At 39.4% G+C, this 26090-nt stretch overlaps 1 protein-coding gene and 1 pseudogene across 1 annotated transcript in view; one reads left to right on the top strand and one right to left on the bottom strand.

Annotated features, from left to right (window-relative positions):
* EGF (epidermal growth factor) overlaps positions 1–5290 on the bottom strand; it is a 95644-nt gene extending 90354 nt beyond the window's left edge. The window contains 1 exon segment of the mRNA XM_081516912.1: positions 5163–5290. Within this exon segment, the coding sequence (XP_081373038.1) occupies positions 5163–5290 (128 nt within the window).
* A 575-nt stretch (positions 5291–5865) lies between these two features.
* Positions 5866–15078, top strand: LOC145515701 (small ribosomal subunit protein eS26 pseudogene; annotated as a pseudogene).
* Positions 15079–26090: the final 11012 nt, after the last annotated feature.

The raw sequence follows: 26090 nt of genomic DNA, 5'->3' as shown, positions 1-26090 counted from the left end.
AGGGTCACACTGAAGAGAGAAGACTGATAACTAAGTCTTTTCCACAACAAGTACTTGAGTTTTAAGTACAAGAATGAAAAACATTTTGTTCTAGTTGTTTGATGTGCTGGGTCAGGATGTGACCATGAGTTTATTTTTGTTTTGCCCTTAGCCTTCAGTTAAAGTCTGTACCCTCACAACCCAAAGCTCTTTTAAGAAATGAAACAGGGTGACGTGGGTGTAAGGTGCTGGAGTGGGAAAGGGACATGAGGGAAGCAAGCCACAGAGGCATCAATGATTCAGTGGGAGGACCAAGTGGACATAGAACCTTTCCTTCCACATTACCATCCCTGCCCAGCAATTCTCCAAGACAGAGGAGGGGAGATGGGATGGAAATGAGACTGTTTTTATTTAAAAATTCTAAGATACTATGACCCAGCAGGCCATAGAGCTTTGGAATTTATGAAATGCCAGTCCATTCTTAGGGATATAGTCTGTTCTTCTGACTCTTACAGCAGAATTTCAGTGCAACCCTACTGTATGCAAGAGGGATCCTGGGGCACTAAGGTAGCCAACTGGGGAGATCAATTTTAATTGCTACAATTACACACTACGAGAAAAGGTATTCACTATAAATAACCCCCTTTTACTTGAAAAATAATTAGCAGTCCTTTTGTTTTTCTCTTCATGCCTAAGTGAAAGGAGCTGAGCTAATAAAGAAGGATATAACGTTTATTCCATCATTTTACCACTTCTCTGAAACAGTCTCTCCCAAGTAGGATGTGCACCACTTAGAGACTATAAGATGGTTCATTATTGTGTAGAAAGAAAATGTTAGAAATGTTACATGTTTCATAATATTCATAATATTAATGTATATAACTAATGTAAGTGATAAACAAAAGTATTGGGAGCATATGTCCACATTTTAACTTTTTTAAAGTGGAAGGGAGTTTGGAGGTTACGGAAGATAAAACAAAAAACCCCAGCCATTTATACTATACAAGGAAATATGTCACTAGATTCTCATGAAGGCAAATTTGTAGATGATAAAGTAAGATTTTGAATTTAAAGCCAAATTACGGATCCATTTACCTTTAATGGGAAGCACTTGCTCTACTCAAATAAGCAAATATTTCTCACCTTCCAATTTCTAAATTGAATGTCAAATAAAAGGGTCAGCCCACAACAAGCCCCAAAATGTAAATTCGTTTAAAGAACTAATTTATCATTTCTTTATATGCCCTCAACAATTTTACAAATCTTAAAAAAAATTGGTTCCAAACATAGGAAAGAATACATAAGAAATTTAAATACATAGTGGCTTGTTTTTGCTACTGTTTAAGTGACCACTGGTAAGAAACCTAACAAGCAGACTTACTTTGCATTCAGTGAAACTTTTTATCAGTTGATGTCCCAGAAAGACAAATGCTGGAGCTACAGTTCCACAAGGGCACTCACTCAAACCAGTTTGATATGGTTTTGTATTTTTAATAAATATTTCTTCTGAGCACAAAAATACAAGCTATGTGTGTTGAAATTATTTTGAATACAAATTGTAATGTTATAAAACTATAATCAGGTTTTTCAACCTGGCATTTTTCCATGTGTAAAAGAAATTTAATTATTATAGAAGAAACTAAGTCATATCTATAAAATTGTTGTTGTTGTTCAGTTGCTCAGATATGTAATAGATGAGCGGTCCTGAGCCCAGACTGCCCATTATGCCGGTTAGAAGTACCAAGGGAAGGTAATAAAAAAAATGCCCAGATTCCATCACCAGAGGAGATTCTGACTCACACTGACCAGGTGTCAACCTCACTGGTGGTTCTAATGTGCAACCAGAATTGAAAACAAATGCTTTAACACAATCCTGACAACAGTCCTGGGAGGAAGGGGTAATTATCTTTATTTTACACTGAGGACAATGAGACACACAGTTCACAAGCAGCAGAACTGGGATCTGAACTCAGGCCGGCAGACTCCAAAATTGAAGCTCTTTACCACTAAGCTCTACTACCCCCGCAAATACCGGGAACCACTGAGGACTTAGTGGTTTTATTCATGCGGTATGCATAAGAGATCATTCCTGTAATTTCTGAGCACTTAGATTTTTTTTTTTGAAAAAGCTTTTGCATAACTCTAGCTGAAAAAGTAAACCAGATTTTGATTGTGGAATTACTCTGGTTTGCACATGACCGGGAAGCTGACGAAACCCTAGCCGGTGCTGAAATCAGTGATTTCACTGTTTCCTGCTAAAGGTGATCTCCCCAGATGGCTGACTAGCGCTGAGGTTTGGCTTGCATTTCTTCCTCACTCTATTTACCAGGAAAGTTTATATAAATAATGCAGGTAGAGACATCAAACAGAAAAGGTTCCTTTTCAATTGCTGTTTCTCCTCCAAGAAAAATAGGCTTGAAAGTTCAAAAGCCACTCAACAGCAGTTTTCCTTATTGCTCTCCTTTTGTACTGTAGCCCAAACAGAAGCTAACAGAATACTCAGTGATTAAAAAAAAGAAGCAATAGCAGCAGGAGGCATGGGGGAGGGGAGAAATGAAAAGACAACCCATGTCTGTGTTATCATTTGGTTTATCAGGCTCATAGTCACATGCAAGACAACATTGCATAAAGTTACCTGAATCAGACCACAAAGGATTCTTCCTCCTGGGTCAGGCTGGCCATAGGTCATCTATCTCAATGTCAAGGGTGAGGGATAAGGCAAGTAGAATTTAATTAGAGGAAAAATAGATGATGGCACCATATCTATTTAGAGAGGAGAAATACTATCCTCTGAAATGCATGGGCATATGGTGCAACCTGGGTAGTTATTGGCTAACATAAGACGTGGAGTGTCAAGTAGAGGTTTTAAACCTTTGACTTGCAAGGAATGAGGGAGCAAAGAGTCAGAGTCACAAAGTGGCATCCAGACATCCCACCCTCCATGGAGTCTGTGCCATGTCACTGCAGTGTTCAAATAAGGCATCTTGTGACATGATTTGATCACAGAGATTTAGCCAAGATATGGAGCCAAGAGGATATTTATTAAGCACAGTCTGCCATCCTCTGTGGTAAGTGCATTTCCCATATTATCCCATGGGATCCCCACAGCAATTCCAAAACGGGGTATTATTATTTTTCAACAATATTTCACTATGTGGTTGTGGTTTAGTCGCTAAGTCGTTTCTGACTGTTGCGATCCCATGGACTGCAGCCCACAGGCTCCTCTGTCCATGGGATTTTCCAGGCAAGAATACTGCAGTGGGTTGCCATTTCCTTCTCCAGGGGATCTTCCAGACCCAGGGATCAAACCCTGGTCACATATGCTGCAGGCAGCCTCCTGCATTGCAGATGGATCCTTTACTTGACTGAGCCACCAGGGAATTACAATATATTCCACTATAGCTCCAGTATTAACTAGGTAGCATAGATTTGAAATGAGGTATGTTTGCATCTTAAACCTCGGTTCCTTCCCTTTTGTGACACAGTCCTCTTAACTCATTGTCTCTATCCTGGGCTTCAGGTTTATTTCTTCAACTAGCCTCAGTGAAGGCACTTTTGAGCCACCAGCAGGGACTAGTGAGAAGCATGAGGTGTAGGTTCCCTTGTTAGCAGTGAGTTCCTTGAGACTCTAAAGCCATGTACAGAAGTTTATTTGCATCTTATTTTTTATCTCTCAGTTTCTGCTTCTTGACTGGTTCCCACTCTCTCTTTGCATCCCATGCAGATGCCTGGCTGTGGTCACTTGCCAATTACTCTCTCCCAACCCAAAGAGGGTCCAGGCCACTCAACTAAACTATGCTCAAAAGCTCTGCCTCCAACAGCTGAGTCACCGGCTCATGGGGTTATTTTTGCTTTTTGCCATCTTTTTTTTTTTTGGCCGCACTGCACAACATGTGGAATTTTAGTTACCCAACAAGACTAGGGATGGAACATGAGTCCCCTGCAGTGGAAGCATAGAGAATAACCACTGGACCTCCAGGAAAATCCCTGTCATTCCTTTTTTGCTTTTATTGTTTAGGACTTGCATTATCAGGTCAGGGATACTCATTCATTCAGCAAGAATTTACTGAGTATAAACTGTGACAGTGGATATGTTCTAGGTGCTGGGGACCCAGAGATAATTAGAACTCAGTCCTTCCTTCCAATACCCTAGGGTTATGCTCAAACGTTCCAGTGAATACTGCCTGGTGACAGAGCCTTGACTTCCTCATCCCTGTAATTTCCTTTATAGGAGAGCCAGGGCAGGAGCCCAATGTCAGCAGTTTGGCTCAGAACTGTTCCCTTTATTCCCATTATTTTGTGCTAATTTCCAGAGGCTTCTCTTTCTCTTCTGGAAAATTTACTATTTCCCTCAATCTACCTCTTTTGGGGAGCCAGACTTCTTCTCAAATGGGTAAAATGACAAGAAAGGAATATCAGGGCAGTTTATGCCCTTTAGTGAATGGAAATGACTGCCTTGTTTGAGCAACAGGTTGGAGAGCCACCAAGGATTAAAATAAATTCTTACTCAGCATTGCTATTTTGCATTCAGTAGAATTCCCACTTCCTCTTGATGAAGAGCCCATTTAATATGAGAAGGGTTGTGGCATATTATCATTTCTTAGCAGTTCCCAAAGTTACAATTCACCTGTTACTAAAACTGGCGATGCCTCAGAGTTTCAGAAACAGCTGTGGGGGAGAATGCAAGGAGGTTCAATTTGAAATTTAGCTTAACTTTCACAATGAAGGAATTACATTTGTTCCCAATTCCCCTCCCCATTTTTCACTGGTTTTTAGCAACCTTTTAGTTCCTACACAAAGTTATCCAAAGGATGATATTTTTTTTCTTTATGGCTTAGAGACAGTTTCAAAATTTTTAAAAAAGTCATCTGTTTCCCCAATTTCCCATATAAAGCTGATCAACTAAGTATTTAACCACTCCTCACATCAGAATCAAGACAGAGGTTTATGTTCAACTAGTTAAAAATAAGACCTATTAACTCACACACAGAAGAATAGTTTGAATTTTTATAGTTAGTCCTAACAGCCAATAAGGAAATAAACGTGCATTGAAAACAAAAAGGAAGCAAATACACACATCCAAAGACAAATCGGAAACAAATGCCAAGTATACAAGATGGAACAAAGAGGTATCAGAAGGTAGTTTCTGGGAAGACATGAACTCCTTTTGATTAGATTACTTACCCACACAAGTAGAATTCCCATTTCCGGAGGGAGAGCCTTCAAGACAATTCCAGTGGTGCAGAGCTGAGAGGCTAATAAAACTAAATTTGAAAACTACCATCAACACAATGACAAGGAAATGCAGCATGATGTTGATGGGCTTGAACTCTCAATAGAAAATAAGCTGACTTTGCTTGAGCACAGCCCAGGCAAAGGTAGGTACGTCTGACTCTCAGTGTGTCCGCTCAGGTTGGCCTGCAGCTCTGGGGTATCTTTTCCTCTGTTGCCCTCTCGCTCCTTCTCCTTCAACTCAAGACAGCATCCAAATGCAGCCTGAGGGGAAAGATTACTTTAAGTTTTGGGGAAGCTGGTAAGAAATACCTGACACTCTTATGACAAATTTCACAGAGTTGAACAGCCATGCACTGGAGGCCTGCCGCTATCTTCACTGTGACAAGGCAGAGTTGCAGGGCCAAGGCTAGAAACAGGAAAATAGTCAAGAATTGGTGGAAAGTTCCAACCACGACCCTTGATGAAATAAGGACATATGATTCCTCCCCAACACGGTTTCTCATTTTGAAAAGTAGAATGACCCCTCTTTCCTTTTTAAAGCTTCTTTGGCTCCCCTCTCCTTTAGTAGCACTTGAGTGAGCCTCTGTTTGCAAATACGAATATAGGCAATTCCATGCTCCAGGAAAGCAAGGACCACTGCCAAGGAGATAGATGACTGCTCACCATCAGCGTTCCCGGCAAAACCAGGGCAAGAGCCATGAGGGGGCTGTGGAGTTGCTTCTGGTGTCTTGGAGGTACCTGCTGAATATTGGCTATGTTTTAAACATCTGGCAGGATGGAGACAATGTTAAATCATCTCGTATAAATCAGTGGTGAACAGCACTGCTGATAATGCAGACTTAGAACAACTGATCATTCATCTGAGCAATACTAAAGAAAATTGACCTTCAGTTCATTATATGAGTGAATGTCAACACCAGTGCACATTCCTGGAGCTTTATCCTTCTCCCTCCTGTATATTTCATAGCGGAATTTGAAAGAGTATTCTTTCCAAATCAAAGGGAAATCCCTGATGCCAAATGAAGAATTACAGTATGCATAGTCGCCCTTTCTTGCAGCAGGACCATAATAAAACACCATGGGGGGCCAGGAGTACGGGGAAAAGAGGGAACTGTTATTATAGAGCAGTGTTGGAAAAAAGCAAGCTAATAGCACTGTTCTGCTGGAAGTTTTACTTTTGTTACCTTACAGTAGACAGAGAGGAGGATCCAGCCTCTCCAACCCAGCGCAGTACATTCTTACCCTTTCTCAGGTGGCACCAGCTGCAAACATTCAATAACTTCTAACAGTTTGGCCCGCATTAATTTGGGGTCCCAATTCTCACACAATCCAGTGGATATGCTCTATTCAGTAGCTAGCAAGCAGTAAGGCAAATCTTCCTACCTGGGAATAAAAACTTGAATAATCTTAACCTCTTTCTTTTTAAAGTGTGGCATTTTGTTTCACAAATCCTGCTCACAGTGCCAGTTTATGTTTTGCAAAAATTTTTATTTTGTTTCAGGTTCAAAAGATTTGTTAACAAAAGAAATCACTTGTTACACACAAATATATAATTTCAATATATAATAGAGGATTATTTGACTTAATTTCAATATACAGTCATTAAAAGAAGAGAAATAGAAACAATAGAGAAGAGTAACAGCACATATATCACCAAATTGGGATGACAAACATCCAGACTTAGCACTGGGAAGTCTCTCGTTAATAGCAATCTGGAGTTCCAGTTGGGAAAGGGTCCCAGGGTGCATCCACCCCATGGGTTAGACTTTAAATTGCAGTTTCAGGGACTCCTCATTTATAATCCCAAGCTGCAATCTGATATCGTTATCAGTTTGCGTATAAAAATGCAGCTCTGTTATTTTTAACTTTTATAATGCCATATATTTCACTTTGTGAATCACAAAACTTCTGAGTCCCCACGGGTTGGCCAGACCCTCAGGGGCTCAAGAATTCCCAGATACACTCCCTTGCTTATTATCTAAAGTGCCGCCTGACTTGCTATGCATGTAGGCAGGCATGGAATCCAGGAAATGTCCAGGCAGGTCCAAGACAGGTCAGAGTCCTGCTCTCCTGCCTCTGAAGCTGAACAAGACTTCCTCCATTTTAATTTCCCTAACAGCTGGCCTTAGGATTATTTAAGCTAAATAACATAGGAATAAGGCAAAATAAAATGGGCAGTCTTCTTAATTCTGTAAGTCAAATAACAATTCCACATAGTCAAAAGAAATAAAGTGATCAAAGAAATAAGTAATGGGAAGTTTTGGCCACAGCAATCAGAGCTGAAAAAGAAATAAAAGGAATACAGATAGGAAAAGAAGAAGTAAAACTCTCACTGTTTGCAGATGACATGATCCTCTACATAGAAAACCCTAAAGACTCTACTAGAAAATTACTAGAGTTGATCAATGAATATAGTAAAGTTGCAGGATATAAAATTAACACACAGAAATCCCTTGCATTCCTATACTCCAATAATGAGAAAACAGAAAGAGAAATTAAGGAAACAATACCATTCACCATTGCAACAAAAAGAATAAAATATTTAGGAATATATCTACCTAAAGAAACAAAAGACTTATATATAGAAAACTATAAAACACTGATGAAAGAAATCAAAGAGGACACAAACAGATGGAGAAATATACCGTGTTCATGGATTGGAAGAATTAATATAGTGAAAATGAGTATACTACCCAAAGCAATCTATAGATTCAATGCAATCCCTATCAAGCTACCAATGGTATTTTTCACAGAACTGGAAAAAATCATCTCACAATTTGTATGGAAATATAAGAAACCTCGAATAGCCAAAGCAATCTTGAGGAAGAAGAATGGAACTGGAGGAATCAACCTGCCTGACTTCAGGCTCTACTACAAAGCCACAGTCATCAAGACAGTATGGTACTGGCACAAAGATAGAAATATAGATCAATGGAACAAAATAGAAAGCCCAGAGATAAACCCACGCACCTATGGACACCTTATCTTCGACAAAGGAGGCAAGAATATACAATGGAGAAAAGACAATCTCTTTAACAAGTGGTGCTGGGAAAACTGGTCAACCACTTGTAAAAGAATGAAACTAGAACACTTCCTAACACCGTACACAAAAATAAACTCAAAATGGATTAAAGATCTAAACGTAAGACCAGAAACAATAAAACTCCTAGAGGAAAACATAGGCAAAACACTCTCCGACATAAATCACAGCAGGATCCTCCATGACCCACCTCCCAGAATATTGGAAATAAAAGCAAAAATAAACAAATGGGACCTAATTAAAATTAAAAGCTTTTGCACAACAAAGGAAACTATAAACAAGGTGAAAAGACAGCCTTCAGAATGGGAGAAAATAATAGCAAATGAAGCAACAGACAAACAATTAATCTCAAAAATATACAAGCAACTTCTGCAGCTGAATTCCCGAAAAATAAACGATCCAATCAAAAAATGGGCCAAAGAACTAAACAGACATTTCTCCAAAGAAGACATACAGATGGCTAACAAACACATGAAAAGATGCTCAACATCACTCATTATTAGAGAAATGCAAATCAAAAACCACAATGAGGTATCATTTCACACCAGTCAGAATGGCTGCTATCCAAAAGTCTACAAGCAATAAATGCTGGAGAGGGTGTGGAGAAAAGGGAACCCTCTTACACTGTTGGTGGGAATGCAAACTAGTACAGCCACTATGGAGAACAGTGTGGAGATTCCTTAAAAAACTGGGAATAGAACTGCCATATGACCCAGCAATCCCACTGCTGGGCATATACACCGACGAAACCAGAATTGAAAGAGATGCGTGTACCCCAGTGTTCATCGCAGCACTGTTTACAATAGCCAGGACATGGAAGCAACCTAGGTGTCCATCAGCAGACGAATGGATAAGGAAGCTGTGGTACATATACACAATGGAATATTACTCAGCCATTAAAAAAAATACATTTGAATCGGTTCTACTGAGATGGATGAAACTGGAGCCCATTATACAGAGTGAAGTAAGCCAGAAAGAAAAACAACAATACAGTATACTAATGCATATATATGGAATTTGAAAGATGGTAACGATAACCCTATATGCGAGACAGAATAAGAGACACAGATGCATGGAACAATTTTATGGACTCTGAGGGAGAAGGTGAGGGTGGGACGTTCTGGGAGAATAGCATTGAAACATGTATATTATCATATGTGAAACAGAACACCATTCTATGTTCGATGCATGTGACAAGGGCTCAGGGCCGGGGCAATGGGATGATCCAGAAGGATGGGATGGGGAGGGAGGTGGGTGGGGGGTCCAGGAAGGGGAACACATGTAAACCCATGGCTGATTCATGTCAATGTATGGCAAAAACTATTACAATATTGTAAAGTAATTAGCCCCCAACTAAAATAAATAAATTTATAAAAAAAAAAAAAAAAGAAATAAGTAATGAATTACACAATGCAGAAAACAGTTTTTGAGCTGTAGGGGATTTAGTAAATAAAAAGTCCCACCATGAATGAGAAGTATGCTTTTGTACATCAACTTCTACATCCATTAACTTATTGGCAGCAATGGTAGTAACAACAGAATGTTCTATCAAGGTACAATTATGTTTATCTATGAAATTTTGTAACTCTTTGGTTCCTTGCAAAATCTTACATAACAGTTCTAAGAAGAAGCTAATATTAGGAACAGACAAAGTAGGGAATAATATTTGGATCCATAATACCTAAGTTCTCATTGGGGAAAGTAATAATTGGTCCCCCTCCAATATAAATGATCAACATGTGTTAGATATGTGTTTGTGCAGCGGTGGTGGTATAATGGTGAGCAGCTGCCTTCCAAGCAGTTGGCCCTGGTTCGTTTCCTGGCCAAAGCAGTGGGCCAACCTTTGTGCTTCCCTGATAGCTCAGTTGGTAAAGAATCCACCTGCAGTGCAGGAGACCCCAGTTTGATTCCTGCATCAGGAAGATCCGCTGGAGAAGGGATAGGCTACCCACTCCAGTATCCTTGGGCTTCCCTTGTGGCTCAGCTGGTAAAGAATCCACCTGCAATGTGGGGGACCTGGGTTCGATCCCTGGGTTGGGAAGATTCCCTGGAGAAGGGAAAGGCTACCCACTCCAGTATTTTGGCCTGGAGAATTCCATGGGCTATATAGTCCATGGGGTCGCAAAGAGTCAGACGTGACTGAGCAACTTTAAAAAATAATGTGCTAGACATCTGGAAAAAGGAGTTACTAATTGATATATAGAAGTCGTGTTTACATTATCAGTTACAATACATACTAATTGAGGGGCTATTTTTTAAAAATTCTTACAGGATTTAGGGAAGATAGTTCATTCACAAGGGTTGGTGGGTTTCCCCAAAGGCAAGAAGTTGGTCCATATAGCAGTTCCTCAGTAGTCTTGTCACAGTCTATCAATAAGTGGGTACAACTATTAAAGTAAATTGGCACATAATATTTGTGTTCGGGGCTTGAGCTATATCTTTATCAGTGCTGTGTAATCTAGGAGACAGACAAATTTTGTCCATAGAAAGTCTAAGTTAAGAAAGGACAGACCTTGTCTGCTAGGAAGACAAAATTATCCTGAGTCTAGGTCTGGCTCATGTTTCAAAGACTTAGAATTGGACACAACTTAGTGACTAAACAACAACAAAACAGCAACTCTTGTGATAGATTATTCTTGGAAGCCTGACTATAATGTGGATTGTCACTCACACCTCAGCCTTCAAGGATATGCTACAAGTTAAAGAAAAGTATGAAGAAACCTATTTGGGACACTTCTCTTCATATTTTTCTTTTAATTGTAGCATATCCCTGAAGATTGAGGCATGAATGACAATCCACATTATAGTCAGGCTTCCAAGAATAATCTATTCACAAGAGTTGTTGTTGTGTTGTTGTTGTTTAGTTACTGAGTCATATCCAACTCTAAGTCTTTGACTCTGCAACTGCATGGACTACATAGCCTGCCAGGCTCCTATCTCCTTGGGACTTCCCAGGCAAGAATACTGGAGTGGGTTGCCTTTTCCTTCTCTAAGGGATCTTCCTGACCCAGGGATCAAACCTGAAGCTCTTGTGTCTCTTGCTTGACAGGCAGATTCTTCACCACTGTGCCACATGGGAAGCCCCATTCTTTACCCACAGGGGACTCAAAGTGGCCAATCCATTGGCTACTCACCAAGAATCTGTGTATATGTATCAGTCAAATTTTCTTCTTTTAAAGCCTACTGTTGACAGGGTTTCCCAGGTGGCACTAGTGGTAAAGAACCTGCCTGCCAATGCAGGAGACATGAGATGTGGGTTCAATTCCTGGGTAGGGAAGATCTCCTGGAGAAAAGCATGGCAACCCACTCCAGTATTCTTGTCTGGAGGATCCCATGGACAGAGGAGCCTGGCAGACTTCAATCAATATAGTCGCACAGAGTTGGACATTACTGAAGTGACTTAGCACACATGCATGCATATACTGTTGACACTTTTGAATTGTGGTGCTGGAGAAGACTCTTGGGAGTCCCTTGGACAGCAAGGAGGTCAAACCAGTCAATCCCAAAGGAAATCAACCCTGAATATTCACTGGAAGGACTGATGTTGAAGCTAAAGATCCAATACTTTGATCAACTGATGTGAAGAGCCAACTCATTGGAAAAGACCTTGATGCTGGGAAAGATTGAGGGCAGAAGCAGAAGAGGGCCAAAGAGGATGAGATGGTTGGATGGTATCACCGACTCAGTGGACATGAGTTTGAGATAGTGAAGTGCAGGGAAGCCTGGCCTGCTGCAGTTCATGGGTTTGCAAAGAATCAGACACTACTTAGCAACTGAACAACAACAGCATACTGTGTATAATTCAACAAATTGACTACTCTTGGTATACTTCTTTCCAGTTTCTGGAAATTTCGTATTCCAGAAATCCAAGGACATTCTTTTGTCTTATTTTTTCCATAAGCTCTAATTAGCACATAGTTCATTGATAGATACATGTAATTTTATAATCCCTGGGTGTAGTTCATTAGGTGGTGGTGGTTTAGTCACTAAGTTGTATCCTACTCTTGCGACCCCATGAACTGCAGCCTGCCAGGCTTCTCTGACTATGGCATTTCCCGGGCAAGAATATTGGATATTGGATAATCCAAGAATACTGGACACCCAAAAATATTGGGTAGCCTTTTTCTTCTCCAGGGGATCTTGCCAACCCAGGGATAGAACCTGGGTCTCTTGAATTGCAGGTGGATTCTTTACCAACTGAGCCACCAAGGAAGCTAATCTCTATCCAAAGATAGATTGCTGAGATGAGCTTTAGAATAATTTAATTAAACTTTTTAGTAATCAAACATAACAGGAAGGAACTATCTGGGAAGTGAGTCTTCCCAGTATAGATCTCAATTAACAAAACTAGAATCTACTATTCAGTGAAACAGAAATTTTTTGTGAGGACATTAACCCTGCAGCCAGGGAAGGCTTTATCCTATCAAATAAAAAATGAGGTTTGTCAGGGAACCAGGAAAAACCAAGCAGTCTTGGATTTCCCATAGCCCTGGCTGTTTGATTTACAGCTATTGTTTACCCATTTTAAATTCCTTGATTTAGTAGTAGACTCTTTCCATATCCTAAGGACATCAAGATAGCAAAAGTCTGATAATGAAGGTCAATTTTTTGTAGACACACAAGGAGCTTTATCTATGTGTGTCACAAACTTCACAGATCATTGTGAAATAATATTTATTTACCAAAAGATTTTAAAAACAAATATAAATCACTTAAAGGCAAAGAAATTCATATATTCTGTTATCAAAAGCCACATGATAAGAAAACTTTTTTTCTCTTAACAGAGAGAGAAAACCAAATTCAGTCCAATACCAGTTTACTATTAATAACAAAATTTGCTTATCTAGTTAATTTTAATTTAATCTTAAGAAATCCTTTCTATAAATCTTGAAGAGGTAGTACTTTTGCAAAGGCATCAGAGTGAAACCCGTAGCTCTCTATAATGACAAAAAAAGGCTTTAAAAGGCATGTTTAAAATCTGATTACAGGGGTTTCCCTGGTGGCTCAGTGGTAAAGAATCCACCCACCAATGCAGGAGACTCAGAGTTCGATCCCTCATCCAGGAAGATCTCACATGCCTTAGAGCAACTTAGAGCAAGCCCGTGTGCCACAACTATTGAGCCTGTGCTCTAGAGCCTGGGAAGCCCAACAATTGAGCCCATGTGCCACAACTACTGAAGCTCAGTGCCCTTGATCCTGTGCTCTGCAACCAAAGACGCCACTGCAGTAAGAAGCCTGTGCAACGCAATGAAGAGCAGCCCCTGCTCACTCCAACTAGAGAAAAGTCCAAGCAGTAACAAAGACCCAGTACAGCCAAAAATAAATAAATTTTTTAAATTATTTTTTTAAAAGTCTGATTACAGTGCAATTGACAAAGTAACTTGGTTACTGCTGTGACATGTAACATTTTAGATAGCAATTAGAATTATGACTGATCATGTTTTACCAGGACATGTCAGATCTTTATGAAATCTATATTATTTCTAGAATACCTATATTAATAACATATTCCATACAATATAGCCTGAGAAGATTTATTACTCATTTGACAATTTGTTACTATTCAGTCACTAAGTCATGTCCAACTCTTTTCAATTCCATGAACTGAAGCACACCAGACTCCTTTGTCCTTCACCATCTCCCCAAGATTGCTCAAATTCATGTCCATTGAATCAGTGATGCTACCCAACCATCTCATCCTCTTTGGCCCACTTCTCCTTCTGCCCTCAGTCTTTCCCAGCATCAGGGTCTTTTCCAACGAGTCAGCTCTTCACATCAAGTGGCCAAAGTATTGGAGCTTCAGCTAAACATCAGTCTTTCCGGTGAATATTCAAGGCTGATTTCCTTTAGAATTGACTGAGTTGATCTCCTTGCAGTTCAAGGGACTCTCAGGAGTCTTCTCCAGCACCGCAATTTGAAAGCACCAGTTCTCTGACACTCAGCTTTCTTTATGGTCTAACTCTCACATCTGTACATGACTACTGGAAAGACCATAGCTTTAACTATAAGCATCTTTGTTGGTAAAGTAATGTCTCTGCTTTTTAATATGCTATCTAGGTCTATCATAGCTTTCCTTCCAAGGAGCATTTAACAATATTTCCCATGAACCTAACTAGTTTAATATCTCTCTTTGGGATGTTCTACAGGCTCTTTGAGGGCTTCCCTGTTGGCTCAAAAGGTAAAGAATCTGCCTGCAATGCGGGAGACCTGGGTTCAATCTCTGGGTCAGGAAGATCCCCTGGAGAAGGGAATGGCAATCACTCCAGTATTCTTGCCTGGAGAATTCCATGGGTAGAGGAGCCTGGTGAGCTAGAGTCCATGGGGAAAGAATCAGACATGACTGAGCCACTAACACACACACACACACCTACACAGGGGCTCTTTGAAGCATCCCAAAGTTAGCCAGAGGTCAAAAGGGCTTCATTAGAATTTAAGTTATGTCAATAAATATCAAAGGGATCTTGCCTCTGCACTTCCAAGATGACCAAGAAAAAGAAGGAACAATGGTGCCAAAAAGGGCCACGGCCTCATGCAGCCTATTCCTTGTGCCTTGTGCCCACTGTGTGCCCAAGGATAAGGCCTTTAAGAAGTTCATCATTTGGAATATAGTAGAGGCCGCAGCCCTCAGGGACATTTCTGAAGTAAGTGTTTTTGACTCCTACTTGCTTCCCAAGCTGTATGTGAAACTACATTACCGTGTAAGTTGTGCCATTCACAGCAAGGTAGTCAGTAATCACTCTCCGGAAGCCCGGAAAAGCAGAACACCTCCACCCCGATATAGACCAGCCGGTGCTGCTCCACGCACTCCACCAAAGCCCATGTAAGAATCCAAGTCCTTAAAGACTGAGGAAATACTGTTTTTTCTGAAAAGACAATAAAATTATACTTAAAAAATATATCAAAAGGGTTTAGAACACTCAAGATCAAAGGTCACAATCTGTTATCATTATCAGTTTGTGTGCAAAAATGCAGCTCTGATTTTACCTTAACCTTTTTACAATGCTATTTGTTTCACCTTATGAGTCAGAAGACTTCTTAGACCCCAGGGGTTGGCGACCTTCAGGGGTTCAGTACTTCCGAGACCCACTCCCTCTCTTATCTGAGGTACCACCTGACTTGCTGTGCATGCAGGCAAGTGTCCAGGCAGGTCAGAGTCCTGCTCTCCTGCTTCTGAATCCTGAACAAGACTTCCTCCATTTTAACTTCCCAAAAAACACAAAATCTGGGAAGCATTGGGAATCCAGCACTGCTAAATGCTGTTCCTTCTCAAACAGATTTGGCTATGTTTTCACAAATCAGTGATAGAAAATAAAAGCTCCAAGTTTCCTGGATCACTTTCTACTTGGAACAACAGCAGTTATTTCTTCAGGAGTGAACCCAGGACCCAGAAATATCTGGCTCAGGCAAATCATCTACAACAGATTTGATGAATAATGGAAATTTCTGCCAATTTGCTTCGAGCTGTAAAACAAGCTTTCATTTAAGTTGCCCAGAGGTAGTGTTCCAAGTGCTAGTCAAAACATAGGTGAAGCAATAGTCAGAAAAATAACAGTCACAGTAGTGAACACCCCTTATAGAGAATGGGGACGACTCCAAGTCTTTCTACTCATATTTAATTATGTCCTCCTCATTTCTCACATACTAGGTCACTTTTCTGAAAGTCAGGATTCTTCTGATTTCAGCTAGCCTCAGCCAGGTAGCTTTGACCTTTTATATGAGAAATAGACCCCAGGGGCAGCAGGAGTTGTGTGTGGGGGGATACATGGAATTTCCATTGCTTTCTGGACTCACAAACTCAAGACTCAGAATGAACGTCCTACAAATACACTGCGTAAGGGTTACTAACCTTGTTAATAAGCTTTCCATCCAGCAAACACATTGTTGTCGTCACAGGTAACAGCAGTAGAAGGAACTTAGAAGACAGTGTGTGTTAGTGGAGAAGAGAGAGGAGAATAACATGAAAAATATAACATAATCCACAACTACATTCTGTTTGGATTTTGAATCTCTCATATTATTTTTGGTTGTAAAAAGCCTTGCTTTCCGAATTATATGGCACTTGGGCTAATGTTGCCATTCATGTTGAGCGTAAGCTTCTTCCTTAGGAGATGATGGAGTCAACATTGATAGAGCAGATGTGAAGACTAGTGACTCATGTTAAAGGTCAACCCCAGCTCATCCACAGACAGCCAAGGGTTGCCCAGATGGCAAACATAGGACAGAGCAATCCACCTAGAAAGGACATCCAGGGATATTTAACAAATCCACATTCTTCCTTCTAAATAAAACTGCATCTCTCCTGGACAAATGAATGTCCTTTTACAGTTGCCTAGAAAGCTATATAAGCTTTATGGTTTGAGCTGCCTAACACCTTTTAGTTTCTGCGATTGAATCAAATTAACTAATACAGTGATAATTAAAGAGCTCTATGTGACAGGGTGCTGTATGGAATACAAGAAGTAGAAGTCATATTCCCTAAGGTCAAGACTTTGCTGAGATTGATTAACCACTACGAAAGGAAGAGTTTATGAGTAATGAGCTAATGAATGGCCAATCACTAAGTATTCTGGAGGTATCAGGAAAGAAGGGGAACTTCACAAATTCTGTGGACCAGAACATGCAGCAAAGTTTCCTGGAGTAATTAAAAGCCTCAGACAGGCATGGAAAAGGAGGAAGGCCATGCTGACAACAGGACTGGGACAGGACAAGGTCAATAATTGCTTATTTATTAGATCCATAGATCCTGAAGTGACACAGCTGGATAAGAGGAAACTCTGCTGGCAGGTCTTAAGAGAATTAGATGTTAATGACAAGTGAACAGTTCTGAATGTTTTAAAATGTGAGTGGACATCAATAGATGAAAGGAGGCTATGAGAGACATGTTTATGTGTGCTGGTCATCATTCTAACTCTTCAGATAAAATTTCCCCATTGAAGCTCAAAGCACTTAATTCTCCTGGAGTATACATTGGCCATACACACAACTACTATTAATCATTGCCATCAATGATTGCCGTCAGCAGATTGCTTCCACTGTGTCAGGCATAGAGGAAGTGCAGATGCTTTATTCACATCACTTCCATTCCTCAACACCACCTTGTAAGGTGGATTGTATTGCCCCATTTCACAAGTGAGGACACTGAAGACCAGAAAGGCTGAGAATTTTCCTTCATAAATTACACATTTATGAAGACTATGAATTCTGAAATCATGATTCTCTCATTAGATGGTGCTTTTGATCAGAATGATCAGGCTAGGACATCATCAAAAGAAATATGTATATGACTGTCAGAATCAGAAGTAACAAGACAATGTGTTTTGTTAGGCATGACTATTAAATATCCACCCACAGAAAGAGTACACAGGCTATTTCTATTAATAAGGGTCAATTGTATCAGGACATTTCCTACAAGATTTGAAAACATTCCCTTATTTTTCAGAAAGAAAACTGTTGACATGTGTTGCATTCTTAACGATACATACATGCCAGAAACTGAAATAGTATTAAGGTAAAGAAATTAGGACCCCAGGCACAGGAGATAGCTATGAGAGTGGTTTAGTCACTAAGTCGTGTCCGATTCTTGCAAGCCCATGGACTGTAGCCCGCCAGGCTCCTTTGTCCATGGGATCTTCTAAACAAGAATACTGGAGTGGGTTGCCATTTCCTTCTCCAGGGGATCTTCCGAACCCAGGAATCAAACCTGTGTCTCCTGTATTGCAGGCAGATTCTTTAGCGACTGAGCTACGAGGGGGCAAATTACAATTTATCAAGATATAAATAACAGATATAAAAATTGTGCTGAAAAAAGAGGTCAGTTGTGCTCCTGGGTTTTTACCAAAATGAGTTGAAAACTTATATTTACTACAGCTTTATTCATAATTTCCAAAATTTGGAAGATGACCTTCAATAGATGCATGGATAAAAAAAATTGTGGTACATGAATACAATGAAATATCATTCAGGAATAACATGAAATGAACATCAAGCCACTAAAGGCATGAGGGAATCATAAATGCATTTGCCAATCTGAAAGGCTAAGTATTGTATAAATTTAACCGTATAGCATTCTGGAAAAGGCAATGCCTCAGGAAGCATTACAATGAACAAAGTTAGTGGAGGTGATGGAATTTCAGTGAGCTATTTCAAATACTAAAAGATGATGCAGCTAAAGTACTGCACTCAGTACCCAGCAAATTTGGAAAACAGCTGTGACCCCAGGACTGGAAAAGGTCAGTTTTCATTCCAATCCCAAAGAAGGGCAATGCCAAAGAAGGTTCAAACTACCATACAATTTTACTCATTTCAAACACTAGCAAGGTTGTTTTCAAAATCCTCAAGCTAGCCTTCAACAGTATGTGAACTGAGAATTTCCAGATATTCAAGCTGGATTTAGAAAAGACAGAGGAACCAGAGATCAAATTTCCAACATCCATTGAATCATAGAAAAAGCAAAGGAATTCCCGGAAAACATCTGCTTCATTGACTACACTACAGCCTTTGACTGTGTGGATCACAACAAACTGTGGAAAATTCTTAAAGACATGGGAATACCAGACCACTTTACCTGACTCCTTAGAAATCTGTATGCGGGTCAAGAAGCAACAGTTGGAACTGGACATGGAACAAAGGATTGGTTCAAATTGGGAAAAGACTACATCCAAGCTGTATATTATCACCCTGCTTATTTAACTTCTATGCAGAGTACATTATGCCAAACGCCACCCTGGATGACTCACAAGCAGGAATCAAGATTGCCAGGAGAAATATCAATAACCTGAGATATGCAGATATCATTCTAATGGCAGAAAGTGAAGAAGAACTAAAAAAGTCTCTTGATGAGGGTGACAGAAGAGAGTGAAAAAGTTGGCTTAAAACTCGACTTTCAGAAAACTAAGATCATGGCATCTGCCCCCATCATTTCATGGAAACAGTGGAAACAGTGACACACTTTATTTTCTTGGGCTTTAAAATCACTGCAGAGTGACTGTAGCCATGAAGATGTTTGCTCCTTGGAAGGAAAGCTATGACAAACCTAGAAAGCGTATTAAAAAGCAGAGACATTACTTTGCCAACAAATGTATAGTCAAAGATACGGTATTTTCAGTAGTCATGAACAGATGTGAAAGCTGGACCATAAAGAAGGCTAAGAACTAAAGAACTGATGCTTTCGAATTGTGGTGCTGGAGAAGACTCTTGAGAGTCCCTTGAACTGCAAGAAGTTCAAACCAGTCAATACAAAAGGAAATCAACCCTGAATACTCATTGGAAGGACTGATGCCGAAGCTGAAGCTCCAGTACTTTGGCCACCTGATGCAAAGAGCCAATTCACTGGAAAATACTCTGATGCTGGGAAAGATTGCAGGTGAAAGAAGAAGGGGTGGCAGAGGATGAGAAGGTTAGATAGCATCAGTGACTCAGTGGACATGAATTTGAGCAAATTTGGGGAGATAGTGAAGGACAGGGGAACTTGGCATGCTGCAGTCCATTGGGTTGCAAAGAGTCGGACATGACTTAGTGACTGAACAAAAACAACATGGAGATAATAAAAAGATCAGTGATTTCCAGGGTTTGGGATGAAGGAGAGATGAATAGGGGGAGCACAAAGGATTTTTAGGGCAGTGAAACTATTCTGTATAATATGATAATATTGGATACGTGTCATTATACCTTTCCTGCAACCCACCGAATGTACAACAAGAGTTGTAAACTGTGGACTTTAGTTGATAATAATAATGCATCAATATTGGCTCATTAATTGCAGCAAATGGACCACATTAATACAAAGTATTAATAATAAGGGAAACTTGAGGGAAGGCAATATGTGGACATTCTCTGTACTCTGCACAACTTTTTTATAAACCTTAACCTGCTTTTAAGAAAATGTCTATTAATTTTTTTTAAAAAAAGAAGGGGACTCACTATCCAATTAAGTAAACCTATGCTTAGTGCACAGCTTAAGTAGTTCCATGCTTCAAACAAATGAAATCAGATTTTTAAAGGTACTTGGTAAACAAGAAGTAAAAGGTAAGTCCTACCCACGTTCCGTCTTTCAGCTAAGTTGCCTCCAGTCACCTAGAATGGTTCCTCTGACCAAGAGGAAGAAATGAGCCCCCAGAAACTGGGTTGTTGTTGTTGTTCAGTCGCTCAGTTGTATCCGACTTTTTGCAACCCCATGGACTGCAGCACTCCAGGCCTTTCTCATTATCTCCCGGAGTTTGTCCAAGTCTATGTTCATTGAGTCAGTGATGCTATCCAACCATGTCATCCTCTGCCACCCTCTTCTTTCGTCTTCAGTCTTTCCCAGCATCAGGGTCTTTTCCAATGAGCTGGCTATTCAAAACTGGGTATTTAGTTTTAAAACAGCGTTAACAATCCGCAATATATAATTTCTAATTCTATGAAGCTGCAACAAAATTTAAATTAAAAAAAAGAAATATCTCTTTAGATTGCATAATTACATAATCTCAGTGTGCCTATTGGTTTGCAGCCTTGGAAGTTCCCTGGGAGAAACTCAAAAACTGGCCTCTGAACACAGAGGGCAGGAAGAAGCCAAAGAAAGAGGCAGACCACTCCTAACTGGTAGGTGGCAGGTTTAATAAGGGAACTTAGTTATGAGGTTTGTCTTGGATGTCCACAAAATGAATAAATCTTCACACCTACCCCATAGAATCTTAAAATTATATGTAGAGGCCTTAACTGAGTTCAGTCACATATTCCATCCAAATGATCTAAATAGCACATTGTTCTCTCAAGGCTGTGTCCTTGAAACGGCTCCAGCTGTGAAAACGGTGGGCAGAACATAACATTCCAAGGGCAGGGGAGGGGTTGAAAAGCCTCTGGTCAACTGGTGGTCACATCCTCCTGATGACCTCCTTCAACAATCCCTCCTTCATTGCTCTCATGTATTTTAACTTCTAAAAATGTCAAAGGTTAATGAAAAGAACGCTTCTATCACCCACAGGTCTGCCGTCCCTAGGTATCTGAAAGGGATTGGTTCTAGGACCCCCTGAGATACCAAAAGCCAAGGATGCTCCAGTCCTTTACATAAAATGGCATCATATTTGCATATAACCTACACACATTCTCCCCTATACTTTAAATCATATCTAGATTACTAGTAATACCTAATACAATGTAAACATTGCCTTCATGAGGCAAGTTAAAGTTTGGCTTTTTGGAACTTTCTGAAATTTTTTTCAAAATATTTTCCATGCAGGACTGGTTGAATATGCAGATGTGGAATCCACAGATATGAGGGGTCGACTGTAGAATCTTTCCCCTGAGCTTCAGTTCTGCTGAATCTATAGAAAGCACCATCGCATTTGATGGCTTGACAACATTACTAGAGATGCTATAAATTACATATAATTTCACATAATTAAAACTACTTTCTGGGAACTCCTGAAAATGCAAACAATAGTTTGCAGCTCTTCCTCTGTTTTTATCTATTCAGTTCAGTTCAGTCGCTCAGTTGTGTCCAACTCTTTGCGACCCCATGGACTGCAGCACACAAGGCCTCCCTGTCCATCACCAACTCCCGGAGTTTACTCAAACTCATATCCATTGAGTCGGTGATAACCATCCAACCATCTCATTGTCTGTCGTCCCCTTCTCCTCCTGCCTCCAATCTTTCCCAGCATTAGGGTCTTTTCAAATGAGTCAGCTCTTCGCATCAGGTGGCCAAAATATTACATAAATAAACATAAGTATTACATAAATAAAAATACAAATAAATATATTATATATTATATGTAATATATAAATTATACATTATATTATCTATATATAATAAATATATTTTATTATATAAATAAATATAAATTAGATAATAAATATAAGTGTTTATATTTATTAAACTGTGAAGTAATATCTTTGATCCTTTCCTTTTTACCTTCAGACAGAAATTATTTGTATAAAACTCATCATGGTTTACAACTTAAAATTGGAAAGATGTACAAAATGGATGATGAAGAGAAAATATCTAAGTAAATGATGTATTTTTAAATTTTCAAATACCAGAGAAACAAAATTAAGTTGCTTTCATTTGGTTTACCCAGCCTGACTCCCCACTGAGATGAACTCACTTTTTATTTTTATTGAAGTAAAATTTATAAAAAGTGAACAGATTTTAAGTATAAACTCTTATGAGTTTTGGTAAATATTGTACTCATCTCACACACTAGTAAAGTAGTGCTTAAAATTCTCCAAGCCAGGCTTCAGCAATACATGAACCATGAACTTCCAGATGTTCAAGCTGGTTTTAAAAAAGGCAGAGGAACAAGAGATCAAATTGCCAACATCTGCTGGATCATCAAAAAAGCAAGAGAGCACCAAAAAAACATCTATTTCTGCTTTATTGACTATGCCAAAGCCTTTGACTGTGTGGATCACAATAAACTGTGGAAAATCCTGAAAGAGATGGGAACAGCCAGACCACCTGACCTGTCTCTTGAGAAACCTGTATGCAGGTCAGGAAGCAGCAGTTAGAACTGGACATGGAACAACAGACTGGTTCCAAATAGGAAAAGGAGTACGTCAAGGCTGTATATTGTCACCCTGCTTATTTAACTTATATACAGAGTACATCAGGAGAAACGCTGGGCTGGACAAAGCCCAAGCTGTAATCAAGATTGCCAGGAGAAATATCAATAACCTCAGATATGCAGATGACACCACCCTTATGGCAGAAAGTGAAGAAGAACTAAAGAGCCTCTTGATGAAGGTGAAAGACGAGAGTGAAAAAGTTGGCTTAAAGCTCAGCATTCAGAAAACTAAGGTCATGGCATCTGGTCCCATCACTTCATGGTAGATATAGATGGGGAAACAGTGGAAACAGTGGCTGACTTTTTTTCTGGGCTCCAAAATCACTGCAGATGGTGATTGCAGCCATGAAATTAAAAGACACTTACTCCTTGGAAGGAAAGTTATGACCAACCTAGATAGCATATTAAAAAGCAGAGACATTACTTTGCCAACAAAGGTCTGTCTAGTCAAGGCTATGGTTTTTCCGGTAGTCATGTATGGATGTGAGAGTTGGACTATAAAGAAAGCTGAGTGCCAAAGAATTGATGCTTTTGAACTGTGGTGTTGGAGAAGACTCTTGAGAGTCCCTTGGGCTGTAAGGAGATCCAACCCGTCCATCCTAAAGGAGATCAGTCCTGGGTGTTCATTGGAAGGTCTGATGTTGAAGCTGAAATTCCAATACTTTGGCCACCTGATGCGAAGAGCTGACTCATTGGAAAAGATCCTGATGCTGGGAAAGATGCTGAGGGCAGGAGGAGAAGGGGACGACAGAGGATGAGATGGCTGGATGGCATCATTGACTCGATGGATATTGGTTTGGGTGGACTCAGGGAGTTAGTGATGGACAGGGAGGCCTGGCGTGCTGCGGTTCACGGAGTCGCAAAGAGTCGGACACAACTGAGCAACTGAACTGAACTTACACAGTAAACCAACACCTCAACCAAGACAAAATGTTTCTGCTACTGCCAAAATTTCCTTTGTGCTCCCTCCAGTCAATCCCACCCATATCCACAGACAACCATTGTTCTGATTTCTATCATCATAGGTTAGTTTTGTCTGTTCATGAACTTAGGTTTGCTTTTATGTCTGACTTCTTTTGTTCACCATACTGCTTTTGGTTATTCATCCATGTTGTTGGGTGTTCATTCTTTTTTTTTTTTAAATCTCCAGGAACTATTCTTTTGTATGAATAGATCAAAATTTGTTTATCCATTCTCCTGTTGATGGACATTTGGATTGTTTCCAGGTTTGGCTGAATGAATGTTTTCATTTCTTTTCAGTTAATACCTAATTACTGGTTCATAGGGTAATTATATTGGGGCTTCCCAGGTGACGCTAGTGGTAAAGAACCTGCCTGCCAACTCACGTGAGGTAAGAAACTCAGGTCTGATCCCTGGATCAGGAAGATCCCCTAGAGAAGGGCATGGCAACCCACTCCAGTATTCTTGCCTGGAGAATCCCATGGACAGAGGAGTCTGGCGGGCTACAGTCCATGGGGTAGCACAGAATCGGACACGACTGAAGTGACTGAGCACAGCACAGGTTAAGTATATGTTTAACTTTATAAGAAGCTGCCAAACATGTTTCCAAAATGACTACTCCATTTTATATTCTCATAAACAATGCATGTGAGTTCCAGTTGTTCCACAGCCTCACTCACACTTGGTATTGGCAGTCTTTTTAATATTAAACATTTTAGTAGGTGTAACATAGTATCACATTGCAATTTTAATTTGCCTTTCTGTGATATTGACCATCTTTTCAGATGTCAATTGATGATCATGTATCTTTTTTTCTGAGATGTCTATTTAAATCTTTTGCCCATCTTTATTGTATTTTAAATTTTTTATTGATTTGTAGAAGTTCTTTACACATATTCTGGATGCAAATCTGATCTATGTATCACATATACATAAATATGTATGTCAGACCTTTGAATTACAAATATTTCCTCCCAGTCCATGTCTTATCTGCTCATTTTCTTAACAGTATCTTTTTTTAAATCTTAAAACATTCATCTTTCCATAACCCAGATCAAACACCTTCAATCATGCTTGTGTTTACGTAATTACATCACCAATCTACTAAGTCTTTTTAAAATAAGGCCCCAATCACATCTCTGACTGTATTTCATAAGACTGTTACTCTGTTCAACATTAAAAGCAAATAACAGCTGAAAATATAATAAAATTCAATGCAATAAAAAGAAGAATGAGGCAAATGTATCCCTGGCGATATAGAAATTCTCCAAAATAAGAATGAAAAGGCAATTTTAGGAGTGTTTGTTTGTGTATGGTATTGTACAGTTAAGAATCTCTCTAAAAAATTTTGAAAGATTACACACAAAGCTGACAATTTGTTGTTATTTGTTGCTGTTTAGTCACTAAGTTGTGTCTGTTTTTCTTTAATTAACAGTAATTTTTTTGATGGTCTGACTACCTGATTTTTGTTACAAGAACTAGACATCCCAACCCACTCTAGTATTCTTACCTGAAGAATCCCATCGACAGAGGAGCCTGGTGGGCTATAATCCATGGGGTCGCAGAAGAGTTGGACACAACTTAGTGATTAACAGTATCTTTTGATGAGCAAAAAATTTTACTTTTGATGAAGTCCAGTTCATCATTTTTTCCTTTATGGTTATATTTTTGTCTGTGTTTTCAATTATTGCCTACTCCAAGCCCTCAGTATAGTCTCCTACTTTCTTCTAGGCACTTTTAGAGTTTCAGCTTTTATGTTGGGGTTTGTGATTCACTTTTATTATTATTTGTATATTATATGAGGTTGAAATTTATTTTTATCTACATCTATATTCACCGCATAGATAGTTCAATTGGGAACGGACTGACATTTTAATAATATTAAGCCTCCCAATCTAAGAATATTACATATTTCTCCATTTATTTAGGTTTTCTTTAATTTCTCTCATCAATGTTTTTGACTTTTCAGTGTAATGTTTTACAAATCTTTTGTTAAATTTATATTATATGTTTTTGAATGCTCTTAAAAATAAATAGCCTTTCATTTTATTTTCTAGTTGTTTGTTGCTCTTTTATATTTATAGAGATAAAACTGAATTTTATATATGGACTTGATCCTGTTACCATACTAAACATTTCATACATGAGTAGTTTTTTCATTGAGTCCAAACCCTAATGTTTTACTCATAATACTGGAGGTAAAATTTAAAATGTGAACAAAATCATGTGTTTCTTTTCTCCTTCAAACATTAGCTATCTTTACTTGCCATCAGTTAGGAGCAACCATCAGAAAGTTACCACTAGCGCCACCTGGGAAGTCTCACGTGGAGATC

The sequence above is a fragment of the Giraffa tippelskirchi genome, chromosome 1, assembly GCF_054371585.1.
Source record: "Giraffa tippelskirchi isolate mGirTip1 chromosome 1, T2T-mGirTip1v1.2.pri, whole genome shotgun sequence".
NCBI classification, from domain to species: Eukaryota; Metazoa; Chordata; class Mammalia; order Artiodactyla; family Giraffidae; genus Giraffa; species Giraffa tippelskirchi.
This window is presented reverse-complemented; position numbering and strand designations above follow the sequence as displayed.